Source organism: Gopherus flavomarginatus, chromosome 2, assembly GCF_025201925.1.
Source record: "Gopherus flavomarginatus isolate rGopFla2 chromosome 2, rGopFla2.mat.asm, whole genome shotgun sequence".
Taxonomy (NCBI): Eukaryota; Metazoa; Chordata; order Testudines; family Testudinidae; genus Gopherus; species Gopherus flavomarginatus.
Window position 1 is genome coordinate 41,415,938 of NC_066618.1, and position 23,163 is coordinate 41,439,100.

Sequence of the window (23,163 nt, forward strand, 5' to 3'; positions counted from 1 at the left end):
ATGACCACAAGGGCCACATGACGACTAGTACATTGGCCTGAGGGCCGCATTACTGACACCTCCCCCTGCCGCTCTCGATCCCGCCCCCACTCCACCCCTTCCATGAAGCCCCGCCCCTGCCCTGCCTCTTCCCACTCCTTCCCTGCCCCCATTCCAACCCCTTCCCTGAAATCCCCACTCCAACTCTGCCCCCTCCCTGCCCCCAAAGGGCGCAGGAGGGGTGCAGCAGAGTGTCAGGGCAGGGGGTTGGGCTGCAGGACGGGTATGGCAGAGAGGTCAGGGCAGAGGGTGTGGCAGGCAGCTCAGGGAAGGGGGTTGGGGTGCAGGAGGGGTTTGGCACGGGGTTGACTGCAGGAGGAGTTCGGGGGGGTGGGCTCTGGAGAACCATGGCCAATTGGAGCTGCTGGGGGCGGTGCCTGAAGCAACATCAACACACACCCCTGCGCCTCTCGTCCCCCAGGTTCTGTCTGCTTCCAGGAGCGGCATGGGGACAAGGCAGGCAGGCAGGCAGGGAGCCTGCCCTGCTTCTGGTGCGTGTCAGGTCGGAGCCACTTTAGGTAAATGCTGGGGAGGGTGGAGGGCCACAAGGAGTTGACGGGCCACAGAAAATAACCTGCAGGCCGCATGAGGCCCGTGGGCTGTGTGTTTGAGACCCCTGATCTAGTCTGACCTCCTGCATAACACAGGCTAGAGAACCTCATCCAGTAATTTCTGCATCAAGTCCATAACATTTGTTTGAGCAATTGTGTATCTTTTAGAAGACTATGCAGTCTTGATTTAAGGACTACAAATGATAACATTCTGCAGTATTTACTTGGGATTTGCCGTGATAGATGTTTTGACAGAAGTCAAGGGGGAAGAATCTACTCTCTGTCAGTTTAAAATGGGAGTAATAGAGAAGAATCTGACCCCTTGAATTCAATTGGAATTTTGTTTGAGAAAGAACTATCTAAGGACTTCCATATTGAGCCCATTAAATACAATAAACATTGTCTTTGAGGAAGGTCTGCAGAATTTGAACTAGACAAAACAGTCTCCATCCCTTGTGTAAGAAAAGAATGAATTCAGTTCTACTGTAGTTATATACTCTCCCTTAAATGGAGGTGAAACAGGATTCCCTTATTTCTTTTTCAGTTCTTGGAGGTCACCTTGACAAAAAAAGATAAGAGCAGAGTAATGTGAATGGTTCTTTTTTTTTATGAGAATGACTTATTGTAAATGTCTATGTGGCAAACGCCTATCAATCTATGTAGTATATTAATCATGACCAAGGAAAACTTACCCTTTTTTAAAAAACTACAGTTTAGCATTCTACATCATAGTAATACTTCATCTTCAGTGTTTCCTGAAATCTGCTGAAGTCTCCTTTGGTGTGAAAAAGATTATCGCTGAAAGATCAGCCTTAATGAAATGGTAAGGTAGATCAGCTCTCTTGGGTACTACAGGTACCCAAATCCTCTTCTGTAGGCTTGTGATACAGTCAACAGTTGTGAAAATTGGTGACTGGATTGCTCATCTACTGAAAACATCACAGTTATAGAATCTGTGTGACTACACCAGGTGACAACCCAGTATTTTGACAAATCAGATTTTGTGTTTGGTAGAGGATATGTAAATATGGCTGGTTGTTCAGTGAGACCAGGGTATTTGACTTTTTTTTTTTTAAAGTCAAAAGAGTATATTTTCTAAGCAAGTGCAGGTACATTTATATGCACAAATCTTGCTAGCACACACAAGTACTTAAGCAAATATTATTATTTTATTTTTGAAAATATACTACAAAAATATAAACCTTGTTCTTTCCAGAAACTTTTTGACAACAGGTGGAAAAACATTTCATCATTCAACTTTAAACCATGATGCAAAATCTTGTTCAGTTGGTAGCTTTGCTTTCTTTGGTACTGAACAGCCTGCATGCACATACTCAAAATATAGTAGCTCTGCTCTTTGAAATAACAAATGTTTCCAATATTCACTTGGCCTTCCTGAAACAAGAATAGATTTTCTTACATCCAGCGGTGTCCTGAATTGACTGTCTGTTGAAGGTCATGAAGTGACTCAGCTCCATCACTAGCAGATGAAATATTGAGAGATCCATTTTTTGAAATCTCACCTTACTAAAATTAAACACAAACTCCTACAAAATGTGAAGTAGGACAGAGAGCCATCAGTCACAGCTTCTCAATGAAATTGGAATCTCTGAAAGTTAATGTAACAGAATAGGCAGCATCAGAATCTTATGTCCGTTGAGCACAAATGGTTCAGGGCTAGCATGGGAGTCAGGACACCTGGGTGCTGTTCCCTGAACTGATGAAGACTTCCTGTGTGAACTTGTGTAGGTCACTCAGGGCCAGGTTTTTTAAAGATATTTAGGCACCTAAAGATGTAGATAAATTCCCAGCAGGATTTTCAAAAATGCATAGATACATAACACCCATTGAAATCAGTGCAAGTTAGGCATATGGGTGCTTTCAAAAATCCCATTTGGTGCCTGTCTGCATCCCTAGTAGCCTAAAATACTTTTACAAATATTGTCCTTAGTCCCTCTGTACCTCAGTTCCCCATCTGCAAAGTGAGGATAACAGTACTTTCCTACTTCAGAGATGTTAGAACAAATACATGAAAAGACTGGAGGACACTCCGATACTATGCAGGCCATATGAGTACCTAAGACAGAGAAAAGAAGAAAGATGTGCATTTGGTTGTACACAGAATACAATTTTTTCAGTAACTGGCTCTCCCTCTTTCAGCAAATAAGAGAAATAAGAATTTTCAGTCAAAGAGCAAGTCTGTGATGTAGTTTACAGAAAAGAAATTAAATGCGGGAGGGAATCCTTATGCCAAATAAATTACAGAGTTTACTTATAAAATACCTCACTGAAGTCACACAGCACCTCAAAGTCAGGCTGTTATTGTCAAAATTTGTTTAGGGTCTGATTCTCTAGTCCTTACTTAACTGAGTGGTCTACTCAGGGGAATAATCCCACAGAAGTCAATAGGGGCTACTTGCATAAAACCACTTGAGTGAGAGAGGGGTTGCTGGATCAATGTACATTTCAGACAGTGGGAACAGATTTTCATTAAAAGCATATTGTATTTGTATGAATAAACTGCTTTCTGACTCATGATATTATCTAATGATCTGATTGGCTTCCATAGATACCAATATACATAACATACATATAAAACAATGCAGACACGAATGGATATTCTGACATTGCTCAACTGTGTTCTAATATTGTCACAGGTTTTAACACTTGTTTGCCAGAGTTTCCTGTGTGACAGTGGGCCAGCAAGACATGACAACAAAACTTTGTCACTACATCAGCAAGGTAGATAACACACATTGTATTAGAATGAGATTGTGTGATATTTAACTCAGTAAATCAGCTTGACTATACTTTTCAGTTTCATAGAAATTTATTCTTGGCATTAAGAGGTAACAAGATTTTATGCTTCAAACTCTTGAACTATGTTCCTTTTCAGTTGGATTACTGTATATAAAAACTTGTATTCTTTTCTTCAATCAGAGTAGCAGAGATCACTTGAAGTATTTAACTAGAATGGACTCAATAAACTAAAGAGAAGCTCCTGTGAGTTTGATCATAAGAGTTTTGGTAAACTCAATAACAAATAAAGCATCAATCTAAACATTCATGTTTTAAAAAAATTACAAAATCTGAACAATAAGTTAATAAAGTGAAATTTTTACCTACTTAACTTTAGATACAAAAATCCCATCGACTTAATTTTTAAATGACTATAGCGGGCATGAAAAAATGGAAATAATGCTATACAAATTCATGACTGATATTTAGAAATTTCCAGTAGAAACATTATATTTTAATTTTCTGTTCATATATAGCTAAAAGAAAGAGGCAAAGCCAACCTAATAGTAATCCAAGGTTCTGTAGGAGAAACATCAACCAGGGTCGCCGTGTCTGAATGTGAGTCATTTCAGGAAGCTAAAAAAAGAATAAGATACTAGAATGAAAGCCAGATATATTCATCTCTGGGAAAAAAAGTCTTATGGGAAAACTTGACAAACTTCATATAAAAAGACTTAAATCCTGAGTTTCTGAATATAGTTGCAAATCTGTAGCACACACTGTATGTTATCACAACTATTCAAAGTGAAATATTTCAATTGATCTAATTCTATTATCGTGAATCTTTTACCAACATTAGAGAGAATTACCACATGAGGATCCAAAATGTGTTAACTTCTCAATATTTTTAAAGAAACTTCATGTAAGGAAACACTTGGTAAAATTAAAGTTTCTTTTTTATGGGAATAAAGCAGTTTTGAATATTTTGTTTTTGTACTATATATAGGGACCAATCCTTCTCCCACTGAAATTATTGGAAAAATTCCTATTGACTTGACCTTTAGTGGGTGCATAAATTAAAAGCATAACCCATTAACTATGCTTTTAAAAATTACCTTTTATATTTTTCTCTGTAAGGTTTAGATCAGATACAAAGGCACCAAATGTTTAGTGTCACATTAAAAGCTATTTACACACTGATTTTTCACCCTATATGACCTCTCGAATCACAATATAGAGGATAGTATATCTTAATTGTATGTCCCACAATAGCCTGTGAAAATACTTGTCTCTGAGCCTGATGCATGCCATTCAGCTTTTTTATTATTTTCATGTAACAGTATCATATGGATCTCTTCTTATCAACCTCTTATGTGTGGGTCCAAATCAACATTTGAACATAAATCTAGAGTCATGGTATTTTACTGTATTTACATGTTTTTTTATTTGTTGTTATATGCTTCAAAACTTGATAAAAATATTTAAACAAAAGATGGGCCAAAATCAAAACCTTATCTCAAAATTTTGGCTCTAAATTAAAGTTCTGAATCTCAATAAAGAGCAAAACCAAAAGCCCTGGATCTTAATACTTAAAACACTTCAGTTCAAATTTTGAACCAGAATTGGAACTATTCTCTACTCTTTCCTGAACTATAAAATGTAGATCCCTCAATTTCATCTAATTTCTTACTCTTTATAGCCTTTATTTTCCCCTTGTTCTTATTTATCATGTTTATTACATTAGTGGTAGGCACCAACCATAAATGGGGTCTTATTGTGCAAGGCACTGTACTTACACAGGGAAGAAAACCATCCCTGCTCAAGGAGCTTACAGTCCTTCCTTATATTCCTTTATGACATGACTGTTCTCAAAAGAAAAATGTAATAGAAGAGACTGCAGTGCTCACCATTTCTGCTAATGATAAATACAAGAACATTCCGGCTGTGATGGTAAAAATCCAGTTCTGAACACAGGAGTCAGTTGATATTGAAAGGCCAATATAAAGCCCTATGAAGGCAGTTAGAGCACTTATAAAATTCATTAATAATGCAATTTTTGTGGAGAGACCTGTACTTAACAGCACAGCAAAATCACCTGCATAGATAAAATAGAGAAAAAAAAGATATTATGTAGCTGATAAAGCATTTTCAAGATTACATGGCAGGCAGTAGGATATCAATGATAATAGTTTAGATAGCATTACACACACACACACACACACACACACACAGTATTGGATGCTGGAGGGATGCCCTTACATTTCTGTAGAAATGATTGTAACTTTGTGCAGCAAGCAGGAAGTTACACATCCAGTCATATTTGTTCAGTTGTTCCTAAAGATAGCATACAGTATACAGGGAGGACTCTCCACTAGTTCTCAATGTTCTGTGACATTTCCAGCTTGGATACATGCAAACGTGAAGTCACATGCTTTCCCAGAGTTTCTAAATCTTTCTTGATTGGGAACTTGCCAGTAGAAATCATGTGATTATGTCTTTAACATGGTCTTTTGATCTCTATTTACAGGTGCTGTGTGTCAGAAAGAGAAACACAGTGGCTGATTCTGATCTCAGCAGCACAGGTTTTACACTTGTGTAATTTCCTAGTTTTCAGTGGAGTTACTCCTAATTTTCTTCCTTGGTCTAAACTGGATCAGAATCAGCCCTCAGGAAGCTTCTCTTGTAGAAGAACCAGCTGCATGACAAATACATAGCACAAGTATCTGAGCACCAGATTCTGATTTCACACCAGTTTTACACTGGTGTAACTCCACTGGGCCAGTTGGTCTGATACCAGTATCAGCCATTCAATATTTTTGTCAGATTTTTTTGTTTTTATAAACTTGCCTGTTTTCCAGGAATCCCCAGCCACACATACACAGATTTTGGTATAAATTATCATACGTCCAACACTTGAGTTGTAAATCCATAAGAAAAACAAATCCAACATTCTGATTCACCTACCACCATATGTATGTATGTCAATGCAATGCCAGGCATAGTCTCAAACTTCTGAAAAGACGTAGTATGAGGAAACAATGGCGAAAAAGGGAAAGTTTAGCTCCAATGAAACTGTTATTTTATCTTGCTGGCCTGTCTGCTAGTAAGAGAAGCTGGGTGAGGTAATGTCTGTTATTGGACCAACTTCTCTTGGTGAAAGACACAAGCTTTTGAACTAAACATAGAAAGAAGCATAGGCGGCAGGTTATATACATTTGTGGTGTTCGGGCTCCAGCAATATTCCGGGCGAGTGCCCTGCTCCAGCAATATTTGGAGCTGGGTCTCTCCCCTGGCCCTGCCTGGAGCAGGTCCCAGCCCCAGCCTGCCACCCCTCTCCTTGCGTGCCCTGCCCCCCACGTCCCTGCCTGACAGAAAGCAGCGCACGCCTCTTCCCTGCCTTCTCCTGCTGCCGGAGTAGAGCGATTCCCGGCAGAACTGCTGTTTGCTGCCCCAGGGTCCTCCACTAATGGTGAGGCAGGCTGCCCTAGCCCTGAGCCTCTCCAGTGCCCCAAACCCTCATCCCCAGCCAGAGCCCTCATCCCCCTGCACCCTAATCCTCATCCCCAGCCAGAGTCCTCATCCTCCCGCACCCTAATCCTCAGCCCCAGCCCTAAGCGCCCCTGCAGCATGAACTCCTCATCCTCAGCCCCACAGCCCTCACCCCACACCCCAACCCTCTACCCTAGCCCTGAGCCCCCTCCTGCATCATGAACCCCTCATCCCCCAGCCCCAGCCAGAACTCTCATCCCCTCGCACCCTAATCCTCTGCCCCAGCCCTGAGCCCCTCCAGATCATGAACCCCACATCCTCAGCCCCACAGCCCTCACTCCACACCCCAACCCTCTGCCCTGAGCCCCCTCCTGCATCATGAACGCCTCAGCACCAGCCAGAGCCCTCATCCCCCTGCACCCTAATTCTCAGCCTCAGCCCTGAGCCCCCTCCTGCATCATGAATCCCACATCCTCAGCCCCACAGCTCTCACCCCTGCACTCCCTCCCATCCCCAAACTCCCTCCCAGAGGGTGTACCCCCCTCCTTCCCACACATCCCTTCCCACCCCCAAACTCCCTCCCAGAGCCTGCACCCCTCACCCCTTCCTATGCCCCCACCCCCAGCCCAGAGCCTGCACCCAAACTCCATCCCCAAGCCTGCATCCCTCACCCCCTCCTGCACACCCACCCCCTGTCCCAGCCCGGAGCCTGCACCCAGCACCCAAACTCCATTCCAGAGCCTACACCCCTCCTGCACCCTAATCCCCAGCCCAGAATCTTCACTCCAGACCCCCCCCAAGCCCCTTCCCAGAGCCTTAGGCAGGTGGGGGCAGAGTTTTGGGGGGCGGAGTTGGGGGGGCGGGTTCTGGGCACCACCAAAATGTCTACAGACTTGCCACCCATGGAAAGAAGATCTGAAAAAGAGCTATCTGCTAGAAAAACAGTTCATTTATTTGTCATCACTGGTACAGATATTTTGTTCACTAAGGATTTTTATTCTCTACAGTGCAGAAGTTTGATTCTCTATAGTGCAGAAGTGGAGTGTTGCGCATACATATGCAATGTCAAAGGTAATAAGGAGGAAGAGCAGTGCCAGAAACCCATCCTCAGTACTGAGATCACTGCTCTCTGGTCACATTAAGTTACTCCTAATGGCAGGAGTAAGACCAATGTGTGTGAGGGAGTTGGTAAGTGTCTCATTTAGCCCCAGATTTCCTCAGAAATGCCCGTTCTGCATCCACATCTCACCATTTTTTTTGCCCATGTGCTTGAGAATAAGGGAACAGGGGGCAATTCTACTGTGTGGAGGATTATGCCTATGTGCTCATGCGTAGTCTCCATTCACACTTGGTCTAGAGCGCAGCATTGCTGGAATCCCTGCTGCACACTATGAAAGGACTTTAAAGATCAAGGCTTGTGCTGTCCTTATTTACTCTTTCCTTTCCTTTGGGCTGAAACAAATTTAACGTGTAGTGGAAAGAACATCCTGTGCCCAGTTAGGGAGCTATCCTGTGAGGGGCAGGGAGCAGAGTGATGTCAGCAGTGCTTTAATCAAAAATAACATGCCGGAAAATTTGTGCTACAAACCATAGCATATGCCAACTCCATCCTCACCAGCTGACAGACCATGAATGCTTGGGGATGTGGCTTGGAGCAGTAACCAAGCACTAGGGAGAGCTCCTGTTCTACTGCTTATGCAGGGGATGGGATGAGGGGAGCTACATGCCCTCTTTACCCCACCCACTCAGTGCATTCATGTTAGAACAGGGCAGGATCTAGCCTTAAATGTTTCTGTAAATCCAAAAACACAGAGCCATAGCTCCTTTACTTGAGCCATTTAGGAAAAATGTGTATGTATATTTGCTTACCCATTTCATGGGGAATTTCATGGCATAAGATAGCAATCGTCGTGGTGACACCCGTTTCTGTTGAGGATGAAAATGCTGCTCCTATTACCAGGCCATCGGCAAAATTGTGAAGACTGTCACCCACCAAAACCATTATTGCCAACAAACTAATTCCTTTGCCTAGGGAACAAAGTTAAAAGTAAAAAGAAAAACATGTCTTCCTAGGCTTTAGGCTTCCTACAAACATTTTTTCTCCAATGGATTAAAGTTTTTGTGTTGCAAAAAGCCAAGACAAGCAGAGGATTATACAGCCTACCCAATTTGTTCTTATTACAGAGGTTACAAGATTTTCAGTATTGTCATATCATTTTTCCCAGATCTGGACCTTAGCGTCCAAAATATGGGTGTTAGCATGAAAATCTCCAAGCTTAGTTACCAGCTTGGACCTGGTAAAGCTGCCACCAGCCAGGAATCTATACAGTGCCTGGCGCACTGTGGTCTCCCCAAAACCTTCCCTGGGGGACCCCCAGACTCAGATTCCTTGAGTCTCACAACAAAGGGGAATAAACCATTTCCCTTCCCCCCTCCGGGTGTTCCCTCCCTGGGTTCCTAGAGAGATATACAGAAGCAAGCTCCATGAATCTAAACAGAGGGACTCCACCCTCCCTGTTTCCAGTCCTGGAAAACACAAGTACTTCCCCCCTCACCCAGAGGGTATGCAAAGTCAGGCTTAGTAAATCTAACACAAAGAGATTTTCCCCTTGACTTCTTCCTCCCAACAATTCCCTGGTGAGCTGCAGACTCAATTCCCTAGAGTCCCCACTAAAGAAAAACTCCAACAGGTCTTAAAAAGAAAGCTTTATAAAAAGAAAGAAAAATACATTAAAAATAGTCTCTGTATAAGATGACAATCTACAGGGTCAATTGCTTAAGAAAAAAATGAATAAACAGCCTTATCCAAAATGAATACAATTTAACACATTCCAGCAACTATACACATGTAAATACAAAAGAAAACAATATAAACCTTATTGTCTTACTATCTTTGTACTTACAACTTGGAAACAGAAGATTAGAAAGGCAGGAGATAGAAAAATCACTCTCAGAGCCGAGAGGGTCAGACACAAGACAAAGAACAAAGAACTCACACCCAAAAACTTCCCTCCACCCAGATTTGAAAAAGTCTTGTTTCCTGATTGGTCCTCTGGTCAGGTGTTTCAGGTTACTCCTTTCCAGGTGAAAGAGACATTAACCCTTAGCTATCTGTTTATGACAAGTATGAGCAAATAATTAGTAGAATAGTTCAGAGATGCAAACACTAGGAAGTAGCGTCCTTTGAGCCTTTTCTGCTAGGTAGATTGTTGAGACAAAAAGTTGGTCTGCGTCCAGTGGAGTACTTTACCTTCAATGCACTTCATAAAGCTCACCCTGGGCTGCTAAAGCTCATATTCCCCCTTCCCCTCCCCCTCCCAACTCAAATTGTTTCTGTCTTAAAAGTTAAGCATTTATACACTGGGGGGTCAGAGAGTCACACATCTATAAGTAAGAGAAGAATTTGGCCTTATCAAGAGACCAGATCTTAGGCAGTCTGGCAGAGGGGTTGGAGGAAGAGTAGGAGTCCAAAATGCCAGAACCAAGGTTCAAGACAGAGTCGGAATCAGGATCAGAACCATAGTCAGACTCCAAATGCCAGAGCCAGAGCTGGAAATCAGAGTCAAGGGTCAGAACCAGATTACCTGGAGTCAGGGAAAGCACAAGCAAGGCTGGTTCCAAGGTGAGCACCAGGCAGGAACGGGACTGAAACAAGGCCAGGTGCAGGGCAGGATCAAGGCTATGGGCAGGGCAGAAGCAGATCTTGGAGAAAGGTGAGCACGGAGGCAGAGAATCTGCAGGCATGTGAATTGAGCAGCCTGTGAGCTACCACTGCCACTGAGCCTAAGGGCAGGTCTACTAGCTTCCTCAGTCAATCAGGTGGGCCATCAACAGACTGAGAAGGTGCATCTGCATGGCTTTATCCCTGCTAGACCTCATGTAAATGATACTTTTAGTGTCTTGAACAAGGGAAAATTTATGTTTTCATGTTCTCATCTTTAAGAATAGTATTTCACAGGAGATAGAATCTAAAATGTAATCAACCTCAAATCATCATCACTGATATAGTGTCACATCATACTCAATTCTGACCTTTGTTCTAATCAATTAGTAGCTGTTTTATTCATTCCTAGCACTCCTGTCTGTAACATCACTCATGAATACAGATAGCTGTTTTTCTTTCCATGACCTCCCTTTAGCATTGAAGCTCATATTGCTTGTGTGCGATGGGGCACTGAAAACAAGTGATCTTGCAGCTTGCATGTTGAAAAATAGTTAAGCAATATTGGGCAAATCCTCTTCCTGGCACCTGGCCTGCATGAGGGAAGGAACCATCTCCTGCAGCTGCAGAACTGCTACATGGAGGTTACTCCAGCTCAATGGTGAGTGGACTTTGCAACCCATACTTGGCTCCTCATGTCCTGCACCTCCCTTGGTACCTACATTCTGCCCAATTGACTACAATGCATATCTGCATGCTTCCAGGGAATCTTACCTACTGTCCCTCCACTCTGCCAATAGAGTGGAACTCTACTAATTCAGTCCCACTGTCAACACCTGCCTCTTTAATATATGGAGATATACCTATCTCATAGAACTGGAAGGGACCTGGAAAGGTCATTGAATCCAGCCCCCTGCCTTTGCTAGCAGGACCAAGTACTGATTTTGCCCCAAAACCCTAAGTGGCCTACTCAAAGATTGAGCTCATAACCCTGGGTTTAGCAGACCAAGGCTCAAATCACTGAGCTATCCCCCCATAGCTGTCAAGGAAGTGGCAGAGTTTGCCCCTATAAACTCATCTATTTCCCTACTCTTCCTTCCCCCTGCCCCCCAGCTACTGCATCAGAACTTGGAGATGTAATGTGGCATTACACAGACCTGGCTGAATGTTGTTATTATGAGGTTTTACTGCAGTGGCATTTTTGTAGAGGAGACTGTTTTTAAGGAGATGGGAGAGATGTTTTTCTTATGTAAACTGGCTAGAACTGAAGCCTTTAAAACTATTATAAAAGAAAACACACAGAAAATAAAGTCCTACAACTGTATTCAGAAAATCCTCTCCAGTTGCCTGGAAGCTCTGTGGATTCAGTAATATTGGCAGGCTTGGTAGATTTTCCTGCCAGCTCACAGAGCCAGACATGCCTGTCCCCAGCTTGCATAACTCTTTTTAAACACTATAGGCAGTTTATACTCAATAGTGCAGGACAAGAATTACATAGAAATAACAGATTGCTGCACTACATTAAGTTTGTGATTGGTAATATGCACTGGCTAGGGTGAAACTGTGGCTCGGCATAAGATGTTATTAGCATGTTTTATTTAAGTAACAGTTGTTGAAAAAAACATACTATAATGGCTGGAACTCATTCCAGCCTATTATCTATAATATAAAATGGGAGTCAGGTTAACTTTATGAAGTGCTAGGCATTTTAAAGCTTGTGCAAATGTAACATATGTGAACACACTTGACTGAAATTTAAGTAAATACATACACGAAAAAATTGGAGTGCTTTTAACCTCATTTATTTTAGTTCTATTTTAAATCTAAATTGTGTTATTAGCAATTTTGTCAATGCACTTTCCTGCTGTGACTGTAAAACTTCTTATAGTACCTCTTAGAAAATGAGTATTTGGATACAAATTCTTCTTTGAACAACCTTGCATTAAACATGCAAATTTCAATTGATTCTTTGCATAAAACCAGGGATTGGAATTTTGCTCTTTAATTTTCATAGAGCTACTGGTGGGTAGCATTTCTGCTATAGATCACACTTCTGAAGTTCTGACTAACAAGGTAATGGCTTAACCCTTACATTTGCTCATGCATAGGGCTCTAGTTCAATGTTTTCAGGGCTAACAATAAGTGCCTATAGGACTTCTGATTAGTCAAATGTGAATCAGGAAATACAATTACAAAGTGATAATATGGGTTATTGATATTAACAGAAGGGATCATGATAAAAAAAATCAGTACAAAACCTTTGAAAGTTTGTTATTTTTCAAAACATACTTTCAGTCAAGTATCACTCCTAACCTTCTAATGCAGAGGAGAATTGATAGTTATGTCCAAAATATGAAATCAAACAGAGAATACTGATAAAGAGATAACTGGGAAATTTTCCCAAATGCAGGCATGCTGTACTTGGAGCAGATAATCTTGACCTTGTGTGGAATATGTTTTAGATGATTAGTAGAGAGAGATGACTGAACAGCACTGAACCAATGACAGATGGAGTAGATAGTGACAGTCAAACTGGGACTAGATTGTATGCTGAAGGGAACGTCAGATTCAAGCAATGGAAATCTAGTTTTCCAAAAATGAGATCTGTGCCCTGAAATGGAAATGAATTCCACAGTATCAGAGAATAACACTAAAGGGCTGGCAGAAGACAGTGAGATTACCAAGAATTCAGGGTCATGTCCTGAAATTGTCACTGGACAAAGGGGAGTGGAATAAGATAAATATATAGATTTTTGGTAAAATGCTATTTCCCAGTAGCACTCCTGCTGCTCTGTTGAATTCAACAGGGTTACATGCGTGCAATCAAGAGCAGAATTAGGTCCACATCATTTTTTCTTATTTCTTAAATTAAGGAAAAGCAGAGCAGAGAAGTAAAAACTATTTCAAAATTATTTAATGGGATATCAGTTCAGTCTAAAGCTACTGATAGACTGAAAAGTATTATGAGTCCATAGTCCCCTATAAGGAACAAGTCACCACTGATTTTAATAACCATGATTTCATTAACATAAAGGAGACAGAAAGAGTCAGAAGGGAAATTATAGTGTGGTGAGAGAGCCAGAAAATGAGAAGTGATGACAATTTCAATATCTTTGCAATAAGGAAAGGCCCAAGTAAGGTCTACAATTATAAAAAGATGTTTGGTGGTAAATATATGGGGGTTTCCCTTTAAGTAAAGGGCTTCAGTAAAGTCGTTTGCAAGGGTGGGTAAACAAACATTGAGGCAAGGACAGTATAAGATTAATGAACTTTACAGTTATGGGTCTGTTTGGCAGGAAATGGGCCTTTAAGCAGAGATTTAATTATGTAGCCAGGCAGAATCAGACGTGGTGACGTAATACATAGAAAACACAGAGCTGAGTCTGTTTCACACTTTCAATCCCATCTCAGGCCTTAAGGTTTTTTTATGCTGCTTGTTTAATCTTTTTATCAATACTTACTCTTGCTGCTTGTCGTCTTGCTGTCTGGAGGAATTTCAGACTCAGAGTCTTCAGGACTTCTCTAATTAAAAGGAAAGATATTGGGTCATCATAGAGGGGTTGTTTTGATCTGCTGTTATTAAACAGTGAAATCTTAAATAGATTCACTGTTCATTAAAGGAAAAGTTAGCTGCTGCCATCTACAATATATACTATTATCATCATTAGAATTATTTACTGAACTCCACGCACAAGAGAGATTGTCCTTGCCTCCAAGAGCTTATAGTCTAATTCAGGCCCAAACAAACACAATTCAGTAGCATTGTGGTGCCCTGAGAAAAACACATTTCAGAGATGAAACAAACTTTTGAGCTGAAAATGCAGAGCTGAAAAACGATTACATTATAATTCAGCATTTTGGTAAAGTTTCTCATGGGATAATGGGTTTTGTGGCATCACACGACTGTGCATGCAGCTACAGGATCTTGAAAGAAAAATGGTGAAGATTGGAGTCCATAACTAAGGGCTTATCTACACTACACATGAGGCATATGAATTTTTCACACTCCTGAGTGATGTAGAAAGTTTTAGGTGTAGGTGTAGTTTCTCTGTGAAATTGCAAGACTTGAGGAGATGAAAAAAATACATAGCAGCCAGGCAGATATTGAGATGCTCGGCCACGTGGATATTGAAACAGTAGGTAGCAAAAATGTGCACACATGATCAGGTAACAAAGATCCCTGATTTTAGTACTTTATTCCCTCTTCCAGCCCTTCCTCACATACTTCTTTCCTTCCCATTTCCCCCTTCTATCCTACAAAATGTGCTAATAGGGCTGTTTGAGATTAGGGTGACCAGACAGCAAATGTGAAAAATCAGGACTGGGGTGGGGTAATAGGAGCCTATATAAGAAAAAGACCCAAAATCGGGACTGTCCCTATAAAATTGGGACATCTGGTCACCCTATTTGAGTTGCAAATAAAAAAGTCCCTCATATCCAATTCATTAATTGCATCAGAATTGTAGTACAGCATGTTTTATTTCATCAGCATTCATATTCACTGCTAGAGCATCCTGACCCCTTCCAAAAAAACAAAAGCAGAGATAAAATGATTAGTGAGAAGTGATGTATATCTCCTTCACAGTGGCATTGTGTCTCCTCTGTTTTGTCAGCCTTTGTCTAGACAGAGAATTTGACTTCCTTATCCACACCATTCATGATTTATAGACTTCTATCAGCTCTCCCCCTTAGTCATCTCTTTTCCAAGCTAAAAAGTCCCAGTCTTTTTAATATCTCGTCAAAGTCAGCCAGTGTTTTGTCTCATTGTTACCCACATGATCCTGAAAAAAATGGGTAGCTCTCATCCAAACAAGCCAAACCATACTAGTTCATATTATCAATATGTAACTTTAGGATAATCTTGCAGTTTGCCAGCTGAAAGGAATGATTAATTACTTAATGAAGAAACAGGAAGTGACCATATGGGGTCAAAATTTAGTAAATTATCTTCACTGGTCTGCTTACAGGCATTCAGTCAACAGTTCCCAAACCGAGTTCTGTGAACCAATACTGGCTCATATTGCTCTTGTTGATAACCATCTCTTCATTAAATGTGGACCATAATATGGAAAAGTTTGAGATTCTCTGACTAAAATAACAAGACTACAATTAGCATATTCTGAAACTACATATAATATGAAGAACAAACTGTGCTTCCAAAAATGCCAAAACCTATCAATTTAAGTAGTTGAGTATGTGCGTGTGTGTGTGTGTATCTATCGAACATCTTGCTTGGGCACTCTCCATAGATCTAATGGCAACCAACAGAATTTCTAATGGAAAAGCACTATTTTCAGCCCATCTGGTTTTGTTTACATATTATTCATGCTAATAAAAAAATGACTGCATATAGCCCAAGTTTTCAGCTGGTAACTAATTTATACACTATAATCTCTTTGGACACTATCTTGCAGTCCTTACTCCAACTTGAAGATTGAAGGGAGTATTGCCGGTATAAGGACTGAAGGATCTGGCTCCTCAGAGATGTGAATTACATTGGAAAACCAGTAAGAAAGTAGATGTTTTAAAAATCTTCTGGGGAAGTGGCATATATGGAGGTTTATTACATCGACCTGACATATATTGATAGATTGGCTTTGTAAATATTTGTGAATAAAATATGTCTGAAAATGCCTATTGTGGTCTAACAAATGTACAGATTTCTGTCAATACATTCTTTTTTGAGGTCACGGAGTAAGGCAAAAATCAATAAACACTATAAATATTATTCAGTTATGAAGTTAATTGGGTTTATTTTTTGAAACACAGAGAAAGAAGGAAATCAAGTTAGTAAAGCATTTCATATCAGTAACCTACCAACTGTATGGTTGAAGTAGTTTTGCCTCTGCCTGAATGGTCATTTAATTCAGATTCCACTGGAAGATCATGGGAATGCCCCAAGTGCCCATTAACTAATGAAAGGCCCTGCTGGATGAAGATGCTTTGCAATTAGTTCTGAAGCCAGATGAACACAGGTGCAGCCTCTGTCAGTTTCATGTTCAGATTTAGCTTTTATTAGACCTATGAAAGTTGTTGACTTGAGAATAAAAACAATTGAAAAGAATGCTAGCTGTGATAAACATTTGCTAATGCCTTTTCAGCTCAGAAAACTGCAAACTGAACCAGAAAAATCTGTGAGAACCAGAGGGTATTATAGGAAATTATTTTTCTAAAGCTGAAGTTTAGAGTTACAAGCTGGAATAAACAAATTATTTAATGTTTAGTGTTCAGATGGCCCTCAACCGAATGGGTTTATTAAAGTCTTGTAAAAAAATTATAAAATCCCTTTCTCTTTATTCATTATTCTTTATATAGTAGATTTCAACTTTGCTCTTAACATCTTAAAAGCAAACCCACATAATATCATAGTTAGCAAAATATTCTCATTCCATTCATTTTAATGACTCAATCCTGTATTCCTCAAAGGTAGTAGGTATTTTGGGTGTATGGAGAATACACGATTGGGACCCAAATATCTAAATTAGGTCTCTGATTAAGCATCCTTTGTAAAAAAACAGCAGCAAATGCCATTTGAAGTGGCATTAAGAGAGCCTCCCATACTCAGAGACTTAATAAAGCATCACATTTTGTGCTACATTATATCTGGTACATAATGACATTTTCAAACACAAGGCATACTGAGATAAAATAATAGAATTACTGAGAGCAGAGCAGCCAACAGGGAGACAGTACCCATATAATGCAGGAGTCTACGGAGCTCAACATTTATACTAATTTTCAAAATCCTTTGGGGTAGAAAATTATAAGCAATTTGGTAAATTTTAAAGTATAAGTCTTTAAAGTGTCATTTTAAAAAGCCTGAATAACATGTGAGTCTTTGAGCTCTTCAAACAATGCCTAGGAAAAGAAACTTTCATTACTCTTTCAAAGAGAGACATGCTCTTTACCTGTTCCCATGCCAGCCACGGAAGTCTGCTTATAGAATACAATAATTAAAATAACTGGCCTTTTTACAGTTCAACACATCAAACCTATGCACCAAAACAAAATGGTACAAAGCAAAATCAGTCTGATGGGAGCAATTTGGGAAGAGGCAGTTTATGCTTCATTTCACTTGTAAGCAAGGCAATTATTTTTCCAAAAGCTTTTCAAAATTTACTGTGCAGTTTATAATCTCAAAAACAAAAAGGATTTTAAAAGGGGCAAAAAGAAAATTCTACCTGATCACTTGGTGATACCAAAAGAAAGAAACATTTTTCTATCAGAAAAAATCCATGAATTCCTCCAATCATTCCCAACATTTTCCAGACATATTCTTTCCCTTCATAGATATGTTCTGTCTCCTGAGCTTCATGTTTATGTAAACCAAGAATCTAGATAAAGAGGTGAAATGAAAGGGGAAAAATTGTTTTGACTTTTGCTAGAGTAAGCTATAATAGCTTTATCCCTCAACTTTCCTTTTATTACCACTCTCAAGACTTTAATTGTATTTTAAGTTGCTGTGCTGGAAAACCAGTATAGATTAATGAAATTAATTATTAATGGCCTCCATTATGCTTCTGTCATCTCTTCCCAGTAAAAGTTATATCATTTCTAGAGGCAAATTTAATTGTATTGACAAGAGGATTTTCCTTTTTATATTTTGTTTAGACTTTTACAAGTTAAAAGATTGTTCGGATCATCTTCAAAAATTAAATTCATGCTGAAAATAATCAATTAACCCTTCTACTCATGGTCTTTGCTCCAGTTTCTATGCTGTGAAAGAACATAATAACCTTCCTTGGAGGTGTTCTGACTTCATTTGAAAGTTATCACTTTAAAAGAGATACATACTAGACACAACACTTTAAAAGTTGAGGGGGAGAATTTCAGAAGCGCACATGGGATTTAGGAGCACAAATTCTACTGACTTTTAATGAAACCTAGTGCTCCTAAATCCTTTTGGTGCTTTTGAAAATCTCTCCCAGTTCTAGTTCCAGAAATATTACTGGTTTTGATGGTCTTTCCCATTTTCAGTTACACGGAATACCTCAAAGAACTTTTACTATCTCTTAAACCAGAATGAACATTTTAAGATGGAGAAGCGTCAGAAGTCTGTTTTGCCCAACTTACCAAGTAAATGAAATCGTTAAACTCCCTTTTGTTTGAACCCTTCAGTTACTTATTCTGAGTTGTGCAGTGCAGAGAAAAAGCAGCAAAACCAAATGAATAACTAATCAAAGGCTTGTTTTTTCTTTTACACTGTCATGTATGTAACATAGATGTTGTGAATTTAAAAGAAAATCCTACCACTGAGGTGTTTTTATTGCAGTTCATGACAGCAGAACGATATGTCTCTGAAATCTCCTGGAACTTTAGAACAACTTGGGTCTGGGGCTGCTGATGCTTAGGGAAAATTTTGAACAGCATTCTCCTGAATCAGTTCTCCTTACATGACCTGCCTTAAGCATATGTTGAGTATGCAGCTTGCATAAGGCCCTGTATTTTTTATGGGTTCTATGCTACAGAACTCCATTCCAACAACCCTGGGAGGGGAGGAGGGAGGCCTGGTAGTCCAGCCTCCCTGACTACACCAGCTGAGAAAAGTCATTGGCACGTGCCACTGACAAGTGACCAGAAGCCAACTATGTACCAGCCTGCTCCTGATTGTTCCCTAGCTCAGCTGAGTGGGTTACTAAAGCATGCCTGAGACCTCACCCATTGGCTTCACACAAAGTCTCACACAAACCTAGAGCTAGCTCTGTCTTACCTGTTTATCATATACTCCCCCCCATTTCTTTTAATCACTGAGTACCTATGTATTAAAACAGTACTTGTGTTTCTTCAGCATTCATCATTCTTTGGCTTCTGCTTCTTTATTTCCCAACCTGAAATCTCTTTCTGATTTTACACAGCCCCTAGTATAACTAGAATGCTGGTTCTCAGATCTCATGGACAGCTTTATTTTTTAAAGATGAGAGCACCTGAGCTCTTGTCAATCAGTGTTGTGGGAGAATCAAAGGAATGCAGCTTCACTAGGTTTGCATTTCTTTATATATATGGGAACATTTCATGTTGAAATACAAACCGGCATGTTACCTGTGGAATAAGATGTAGAAGAGCATCTCCAGAGAGAGTCCCAACAGCTAAACCCACAAACAGCTGTAAAATGAGTGTATAGATTTCTTGACAGGAGCTGAAGAAAATGAGGGTTGTACCAAACATAGATCCAATAGTAATAAGTAAAACTGCAACAGTGCTGTAGCCATACTCTGTGGAAAAGGAATCAAAATAAAACCAAGTCCAGCTTTAACAATTACTTGAGACCCTATATTCTGAACTGTGTGAACAAACAGGAGGGAAATTCTTGAGTTGTACCACATTCTTTTGCTATATATAAGGGACAGGCAGCATAACAGAAGGAAGGTGGGGTTCAAGGTCTGCAAAGTGTACATAGTGGACATAGTGTACTTAGATTTCCAGAAAGCCTTTGACAAGGTCCCTCACCAAAGGCTCTTATGTAAATTGAGCTGTCATGGGATAAAAGGGAAGGTCCTTTCATGGAGTGAGAACTGGTTAAAAGACAGCCAACAAAGGGTAGGAATTAATGGTAAATTCTCAGAATGGAGAGGGGTAACTAGTGGTGTTCCCCAAGGGTCAGTCCTAGGACCAATCCTATTCAATTTATTCATAAATGATCTGGAGAAAGGGGTAAACAGTGAGGTGGCAAAGTTTGCAGATGATACTAAACTACTCAAGATAATTAAGACCAAAGCGGATTGTGAAGAACTTCAAAAACTTCAAACACAAAACTAAGTGATTGGGCAACAAAATGGCAAATGAAATTTAATGTGGATAAATGTAAAGTAATGCACATTGGAAAAAATAACCCCAACTATACATACAATATGAGGGGGGCTAATTTAGCTACAACTAGTCAGGAAAAAGATCTTGGAGTCATCGTGGATAGTTCTCTGAAGATGTCGATGCAGTGTGCAGAGGCGGTCAAAAAAGCAAACAGGATGTTAGGAATCATTAAAAAGGGGATAGAGAATAAGACAGAAAATATCTTATTGCCCTTATATAAATCCATGGTACGCCCACATCTTGAATACTGCGTACAGATGTGGTCTCCTCATCTAAAAAAAGATATAGTGGCATTAGAAAAGGTTCAGAAAAGAGCAACTAAAATGATTAGGGGTTTGGAGAGGATCCCATATGAGGAAAGATTAAAAAGGCTAGGACTCTTCAGCTTGGAAAAGAGGAGACTGAGGGGGGATATGATAGAGTTATATAAAATCAAGAGTGATGTGGAGAAAGTGGATAAGGAAAAGTTATTTACTTATTCCCATAATACAAGAACTAGGGGTCACCAAATGAAATTAATAGGCAGCAGGTTTAAAACAAATAAAAGGAAGTTCTTCTTCACGCAGTGCACAGTCAACTTGTGGAACTCCTTACCTGAGGAGGTTGTGAAGGCTAGGACTATAACAGCGTTTAAAAGAGAACTGGATGAATTCATGGTGGTTAAGTCCATAAAAGGCTATTAGCTAGGATGGGTAAGGAATGGTGTCCCAAGCCTCTGTTTGTCAGAGGATGGAGATGGATGGCAGGAGGGAGATCACTTGATCATTGCCTGTTAGGTTCACTCCCTCTGGGGCACCTGGCGTTGGCCACAGTTGGTAATCAGGATACTGGGCTAGATGGACCTTTGGTCTGACCTGGTACGGCCGTTCTTATGTACTTATGTTCTAATCGAAAGCATTCATTGGCCAAGGACCTTCAAGTAAAAAAGCTGAATCCATTGGATTTCATGCCTTAGAGAGATAAATGTGCTCTTAGTAGACAGCTCATAAGCCTTCTGTGAACACACCACACCTACTGTTCCCAATTGTATTTGTTGTGTGGTGTGGACACATTTCCTTTAGGGATGCAATCAGAAGTGATAATCTCTTTTTCCTAATTCAGTAGAGTGATTGGGAGGTTACCCACATGTATGTGCTTACATTTTCAAGATGCTGTACAACATGAACTAACTAATATATACCACACCCTTCACCCTTGTGAGGTAGGTAAGTCACAAGATGGGGAACAGACACAAAGAAATTAAAGACAAAATATTCAAAAGTGTCCACTAATTTGGGTGCATCAAGTTTTTTTTATGCCCCAGGAGCAGAAAGTGCTCAGCACGTCAGAACACGGGATCCTTGGTAACGCCAGTTACACACCCAAACACGAAGGCACCCTACATTAACAGACATTTTTAAAACTTAGGCCTCAGTGACTTACCCAAGACCACTCACAGGGGCCGCTCCAGGCACCAGCACAGCAAGCGCGTGCCTGGGGCGGCAAGCCACGGGGGGGGCAGCCTGCCGGTTGCTTTGAGGGCGGCCAGCAAACGGCTTTTGGCGGCGTGGCTGAGGGAGGTCCGCCAGTCCTGCAGCTTCGGGGGCAATTCAGTGGCAGGGACACCGATGGCGCGGCACCAGCGGACCTCCTGCAGGTGCATCGCCTAATCCATGTGACCAGCAGACCACCCGCAGGCGCGCCACTGAAAGCCGCCTGCCTGCCATGCTTGGAGCGGCAAAACACATAGAGCTGCCCCTGACCACCCAGCAACTAACTGAAAAATCTGGGAATGAAACTCAGGTCATTAGGCTACTTTTGTCTTACATCAGGTCATTTTCCTGTCTTCTCTTTTGGAAGGCTCCTCAGATATAGGCCTTAATCCTGCAAAGAGACCTATGTGGTCATAAAGGTCTTCATCTCTTACACATGGTCTGTTTCACTCCAAAGAGATCACCATTAGAGGAGGAAGGATGATCTGGTCGTTTGGATGCTTGCCTGAGCTGTAAAAACACTTGTTCAATTCCCAGCTGTGCGAAAGACTTCCTGTGTGGCCTTAGCAAGTCAGTTAGCCTCCCTGTGCCTTGGTATCCCAGCTGTAAAATGTGGATGATAGTACTTCACTAACTCATGGAGATATTTTTGAGGATGAATACTTGAAAGAGTGTGAGACACTACGGTAACAGGGGCTTGAAGAAAATAAATAACTCTTTCTTAGGAGTCTCAGTACCTCTTGCTACTTTGTAGGTTCCTGTCTCCTTTGAGTACTAATGGGATGTCTACAAACCTCCTTCCAGCCAATGATCTACCATGTTGTTTAATCAATGCACACAGACAGTACAAATGTACAATGTGGAACTGTGGTTTAGTCCATTCCCAGCAGCAGCCTAATTAATCCAGCGGTCCATCTAGCTCAGTATCCTGTCTTCCGACAGCAGCCACTGCCAGGTGCTTCGAGGGAATGAACAGAACAGGGCCATTATTGTGGGATCTATCCCTTGTCATCCAGTCCCAGTTTCTGGCAATGAGAGCTTTAGGGACATCCACAGCATGGGGTTGCATCCTTGATCATCTTGACTAACAATTGTAGTTCAGAGAGCTAAAGTTCTATCCCAGACAGATGACTGGCTGGAAGGATGCATGGGGAACATTTATTAGCCCCCAGTGAAGCTGGCAAGCTACCAGGTGAGTAAGGCACAATACAATAGACATAGGCACTGAATGGATTGATATGTGCCCTGAGAAATTTTTCTAACTGGTTTCTTTCTACAGTCCAAGGTGTACAAAGCCTGGAGCTCATTTTTGCTTGGCATCGGACAGTAGATGAGCTTGAAAAGCTGCTAATTTTTATTTTCACAACAACATCTCACAAAAACCTTTACTTTCACTGTGAAAATT

General features: G+C 40.7%; 1 protein-coding gene across 4 annotated transcripts in view; it reads right to left on the bottom strand.

Moving 5' to 3' along the window:
- Positions 1-1,801: 1,801 nt before the first annotated feature.
- SLC39A12 (solute carrier family 39 member 12) overlaps positions 1,802-23,163 on the bottom strand; it is a 38,741-nt gene continuing 17,379 nt past the window's right edge. The window contains exons 7-13 of one of the 4 annotated variants that reach the window (XM_050939549.1): positions 19,519-19,691; positions 17,661-17,813; positions 16,297-16,404; positions 13,941-14,001; positions 8,688-8,846; positions 5,237-5,424; positions 1,802-3,965 (exon numbers count right to left, since the gene is read on the bottom strand). In XM_050939549.1, the coding sequence (XP_050795506.1) occupies positions 3,837-3,965; positions 5,237-5,424; positions 8,688-8,846; positions 13,941-14,001; positions 16,297-16,404; positions 17,661-17,813; positions 19,519-19,691 (971 nt within the window). In that variant the 3' untranslated portion in view covers positions 1,802-3,836. Of the gene's footprint in view, positions 3,966-5,236; positions 5,425-8,687; positions 8,847-13,940; positions 14,002-16,296; positions 16,408-17,660; positions 17,814-19,518; positions 19,692-23,163 lie in introns of all 4 variants that reach the window. The other 3 variants (XM_050939548.1, XM_050939550.1, XM_050939551.1) reach the window with 3 other exon arrangements.